The sequence below is a fragment of the Bison bison genome, unplaced genomic scaffold (genome assembly GCF_000754665.1).
Source record: "Bison bison bison isolate TAMUID 2011002044 unplaced genomic scaffold, Bison_UMD1.0 scf7180017864303, whole genome shotgun sequence".
Taxonomy (NCBI): Eukaryota; Metazoa; Chordata; class Mammalia; order Artiodactyla; family Bovidae; genus Bison; species Bison bison.
Genome location: NW_011494875.1, coordinates 2452144 through 2457747, shown reverse-complemented (window position 1 = coordinate 2457747; position 5604 = coordinate 2452144). Strand labels below are relative to the sequence as shown.

Here is a 5604-nt window from a genome sequence, read left to right as displayed (position 1 = left end):
ACCATAGCCTTGACTAGACGGACCTTTGTTGGCAAAGTAATGTCTCTGCTTTTGAATATGCTATCTAGGCTGGTCATAACTTTCCTTCCAAGGAGTAAGTGTCTTTTAATTTCATGGCTGCAGTCATGATCTGCAGTGATTTTGGAGCCCAGAAAAATAAAGTCTGACACTGTTTCCCCATCTATTTCCCATGAAGTGATGGGACCGGATGCCATGATCTTCGTTTTCTGAATGTTGAGCCAACTTTTTCACTCTCCACTTTCACTTTCATCAAGAGGCTTTTTAGTTCCTCTTCACTTTCTGCCATAAGGGTGGTGTCATCTGCATATCTGAGGCAAAGGATAAGAATATGCAATTCAGAGAAGCAGGAATACAATAGGTTAATAAATACATTTTTTAAATGCTAAATAAAACACATAGCTATAGCTATATATATCAACAAGGATGCTGGCAAGGAAAAAAACAACTTTCATAACAGTACACACATTTATCTGTTTCATTTATTGTCACTGTTTAGTTGCTAAGTCCTGTCCGACTCTTTGCAACCCCATGGAGGGCAGCACGCCAGGCTTCCCTGTCCATCACCATCTCATGTGCTTACTCAAACTCATGAGAGCACCTGAAATTTACTCTCTGGAAAATTTCGACATTCAATATAGCATTAACTATAATCATCATGCTGTACCTCTCTAGACTTACTGGTACTACGGAACTGCCACTTTGTACCAGAATAAAAGTATTTTAAAGTTGTCTTTCACCCCGTAAAGAGTTATTTCTATATGGCTACCATACAGTTTACCCATTGATCAGAAGTTTTTAGAGAAACAATCTCTGCCAGCTATGAGGATATCATAAAAGAACATATGATACATCAACAGAAGCAACAATTTTTCTTAAGTAGTTTGTATTCGTGTGAGGAAGTTCTTTAAACCAAAAATTGGATTTAAAGTGATAATAACAGAGGTAAAGAGGAAGAATTTCCATCTGTCTCGAGTAGCCAAAGTCAATTTCAAGGAGATACTTTTGAGGTGACTTAAAGGGAAAAGTGTTTGCCAGGGGGAACAAAACATTCCAAGCAGCGGGAACAGTAAGAAAGGAGAACTGGGGAGGCGAGCAGCATGGAACGTTGAGAAAGATTTATAGGCTGAGGGCGTGTAGGGCGGGGTGAGAAGTTGAAGGGAGAATATCAAAATAAGAAGCTCAAGAGGAAGGAACGGCTTGATGCAGGCGCCGGAACGTGTCGGAACTGGTGCTGTACTTTGGTGACTAGGCAGGAAATGGCAGCCCTGCAAGCGATGAAATAACTTTCCACACAACTTGTAAAACGTGGCTGGGACCAGAACTTGCGTCTCCTGACTTCAAGGTGACCCAGCCACGGTTGTGAACGGGCTACTACTGTGCCTCGTTAGCTCCGAAAGCGGTGTCATACCAAGAGTTCACATTCCCAGTCCCTGCCCTGTCCTGCAGAGTTTCTCATGTCCATTTAGCCCCACACCACCTGAGGATGCCTCTTGCCTCCCAGACATCTCCCTCCATTAAGCCGCCAACATCCTTTTAAACATCTCATTTCTTATTGTTGTTTAGTCGCTAAATCGTGTCTGACTCTTTTTGCGAACCCATAGATTGTAGCCTGCCAGGCTTCTCTGTCCATGGGATTTCCCGGGCAAGAATACTGGAGTGGGTTGCCGTTTTCTTCTTCAAGAGATCTTCCCGACCCAAGGCTAGAACCCATGTCTCCTGAATCGGGTTCCTAAAAAGCATGTGTTACCAGCCCTCAGAGACCACAAGTCCCAGCATGCAAAGCTCCTTTTAGGAAAGAGCTACTAAAAGGACCAGCATGCAACGCTCTGCGAAGGGGGTGGGACTCCCTACAGGGGCGGCCCACTTGTAGCGTCGCCTAGGCAACTCCAATTCGGAGACAGAATACACTTCTGCTTCCGCCTCTGAGACCTGGGACCGCGAATCTGCGTGGCTTCGTCGCTGTGACGCCATCCGTCTGCGACCGCGTGGGTTCGGAGATTCCGCAGTCCCGCTTGAAGTTCCAGAGCGCCTTCCTGTAGTCGGCTGCCTTTCACCTGGGAGCAAAGGGAAAAGCGGTGAGATGACGGACCGCTACACCATTCACAGCCAGCTAGAGCATCTGCAGTCCAAGTACATCGGCACCGGCCACGCGGACACCACGAAGTGGGAATGGCTGGTGAACCAGCACCGCGACTCCTACTGCTCCTACATGGGCCACTTCGATCTTCTCAACTACTTCGCCATTGCCGAGAATGAGAGCAAAGCGCGAGTCCGCTTCAACTTGATGGAGAAGATGCTGCAGCCTTGCGGCCCACCAGCCGACAAGCCGGAGGAGAACTGAGACCCCGCGGTATCGCCGCTGTACGTGAGTACCTGTCCCTGAGTTCCCCGGGTTTGCCTGCATTCTCGCTTGTTTTTAAGTGAACTGATTCTCAATGTCTCTGCTTCTCGTGCTTCCTTGTACAGAGGTGCTTACCCAGGGCGTCCCGCATGACCTGCCTTCCTGTGGACCCTGTTTTCCTGTGGAACACAGCGTTGGGAGACCGCCAGGACCCCTGAGAACTGTGACTGGACCGTGGAGCAAACTTTAGAGAAGACGGCACTGGAGTGAGACGGAATTTAGAGGCTCGTTTTCGGCTAGTTGATTGTTGCTTTTTACATAAAGTTTAGAAATGTTTAAGTCTCTTGGTGTGGACTACTTGTGTTCTGGTGGAGGGGTCCAGGGAGGGCTTTGGAACTGTGGCTTCTGGGGAGGCGGGAGAATAGGAAGGATAAAGAAGGGGAGGGTTAGGAAGGGGTTGGGCAGGTAGTTCAGGGCCAGACACTTAAATGCATCCTGCCCAACCTTTATAACATTCCCCAACCCAGACTTTTCCCAAGAGCTTTTTTCAGGCCCATAACGCTTTCAGTATTGAAATTTGTGATCATCGTATCCCTTCTTTTTCTTTCATTCAAAAAAAAAAGTCTTTGCTGGCATTGTCCTCTCTCTGCAGATTGCATCCTTTTGGGACTTTGTGGATGTGTCTTGAGACTTGACAAGCTGTCAGACGAATTCTTTCATTCATTCAACATTCAACAAATATTTTTTGAGTCCTATGTGGCAGGCATTTTCCATACTTTAGGGGCTTATATTAACACTCTTTGGGGGAGCAGCACACTGCATCAGTTGTAGATAATAAGCAAATGTTAGAAGGTACTGTGGAGAATGGAGTAGCAGTAGCATTGCAGTTTTAAATAGGCTGCCTCATGTTAGACTATTGAGAAGGTGACATTTGTGCAGAGACTTTAAGGAAGTGAGGCAAATAGCCATGCAGAAAACAGGGGAAATTACTTTCCAGGCAGAGAAAACTTCCAGTGAAAAGTACCTAAGACGGATTGTGTATGGCTTATTGGACGAAGAGTAAAGAAACAAGTATGGCTGAAGGGAATGAGCCGGGGGAGAGTGGAGGTATAGCTTATGGAGAGGGAACAGATAAGAGTAGAGCCTGGTGGGCCTATGTAAGGACTTGTGGCTCTTATCCTGAGAATATGGGGAGCCATTGGAAGACTATTAGGCGATATGGTCTGACACATTTTAGATCAGTGAGTCTCAAGCATATTGGCCTTGGAATGCCATTACATCCTTTAAAATTCTTCAAGGCTCCCATAGAGCTTTTGTCTTTGGTTATAGCTGTTGATAGTCACCAAATTAAAAATTAAAACTGAGAAATACTTAAAATACCTGGTAATTCATTTTAAAATAACAATAACAGGACTTCCCTGGTGGGCCAGCAGTTAAGAATCTGCCTGCCAATAAAGGGGACATGGGTTTGATCTCTGGTCCAGGAAGTTTCCAAATGCCGCGGGGCAACTAAACCTGGGCACTGCAACTACCAAAGCTCATCTGCTCTAGAGCCTGTGCTCCGCTAAAAGAGAAGCCAGCACAATGAGAAACCCACTCTCCACAACTAGAGAGAGCCTACACACGGCAACAAAGACCCAGTGCAACCATAAATAAATAACAATAAAAGACCATTACATGTTAATGAGAATATTTTTTATGAAAAATAACTTTCAAAACAATTTAGTGAGAAAGATGGTGTCTTTTTTTTAAAACAACTTTGCATATGACTTCAGTGTCAGTATATAAAGGTGTTAATTGCTCAGTTATGTCTGACTCTGTGACCCCATGGACTGTACCCCACCAGGCTTCTCTGTTGATGGAATTCTCTAGGCAAGAATACTGGAATGGGTTGCCATTTCCTCCTCCAGGGGATCTTCCTGACCCAGGGATCAAACCTGCGTCTCCTGTGTTGCGGGCAGATTCTTTGCCATCTGAGTCACCAAGGAAGCCCCCTTCTTCAATGTCCGACTTAATATAAGACAGCTGTATTATTTTATCTGCTTCTGCATTCAAACTCCTAGAATACGAAATTTTGGCTGAAGTATGAAAAAACCCACTTCAGGACTTCCTGTACAAGGGTTTGATTCCTGGTCTGGGAACATTACCTATGCTGCAGAGCAACTAAGCCTGTGCGCCATAACTACTGAAGCTTGTGCACCCTAGAAGCCGCAGGCGACAACAACTGAGCCCAAATCCTGCAAATACTGAAGCCCATGCACCTAAAGCCTGTGCTCCACAGCAAGAGAAGCCACTGCAGTGAGAAACCCATGGGCTGCAACAAAATAGCCCCCACTTGCTGCTACTAGAGAAAACCCTTGTGCATCAGTGAAGACCCAGCACAACCAAAGAACACATTTTTTTTTAAGTCATCTTTTAAAAAAAAACCCACTTCACATAAATATATAGTAGGGGAGAAATATTTTAATAGCCTTTTCAAATATCTTAGATACAACATAAGATATGATCAACCTTTCATTCTCTATTATATTAAAATTCATTAATCTATGTTGAGCATTGAATGGATCTAATCTTACCCATATATGATTTTGTAATATCTTGAATTGCTCATTTGGAAAGTGTTGGCTCACTGAATTATATAGGCCTTCTAAGTGTTGACACATTTCATTGTATGTACCAAAATACTGTACTTTGTGCATATTGTATCATTGCTGATCTCTTGAGAAAAGTCTTACAGTATTCAGTCGCTCAAGTGTCCGACCCTTTGCGACCCTATGAACCGCAGCACGTCAGGCCTCTCTATCCATCACCAACTCCTGGAATCCACCCAAACCCACGTCCACTGAGTCGGTGATGCCATCCAACCATCTCATCCTCTATCGTCCCCTTTTCCTCCTGCCCTCAATCTTTCCCAACATCAGGGTGTTTTCAAATGAGTCAGCTCTTCGCATCAGGTGGCCAAGGTATTGGGAGTTTCAGCTTCAACATCAGTCCTTCCAATGAACACCCAGGACTGATCTCCTTTAGGATGGACTGGTTGGATCTCCTTGCAGTCCAAAGGACTCTCAAGAGTCTTCTCCAACACCACAGTTCAAAAGCATCAATTCTTTGGCGCTCAGCTTTCCTTATATTCCAACTCTCACATCCATACATGACTACTAGAAAAACCATAGCCTTGGACTAGATGGACCTTTGTTGGCAAAGTAATGTCTCTGCTTTTGAATATGCTGTCTAGGTTGGTC

General features: G+C 44.9%; 1 protein-coding gene across 2 annotated transcripts; it reads left to right on the top strand.

Annotated features, from left to right (window-relative positions):
• The first annotated feature begins 1985 nt into the window (after positions 1 to 1985).
• Positions 1986 to 2704, top strand: SF3B5 (splicing factor 3b, subunit 5, 10kDa). Of its 2 annotated transcripts, none has more exons than XM_010851483.1 (2): positions 1986 to 2382; positions 2488 to 2702. In XM_010851483.1, exon 1 carries the CDS (start codon positions 2102 to 2104, stop codon positions 2360 to 2362), a length of 261 nt encoding a protein of 86 aa, XP_010849785.1. In that variant the 5' UTR covers positions 1986 to 2101; the 3' UTR covers positions 2363 to 2382; positions 2488 to 2702. The 2 variants fall into 2 exon arrangements, with proteins under 2 accessions (XP_010849785.1, XP_010849786.1); XM_010851484.1 differs by having other exon boundaries at positions 1993 to 2386; positions 2488 to 2704.
• Positions 2705 to 5604: the final 2900 nt, after the last annotated feature.

Coding starts and splice junctions, on each gene's coding strand:
- SF3B5 (XM_010851484.1), top strand. CDS start 2,102: ATGACGGACCGCTACACCATTCACAGCCAGCTAGAGCATCTGCAGTCC.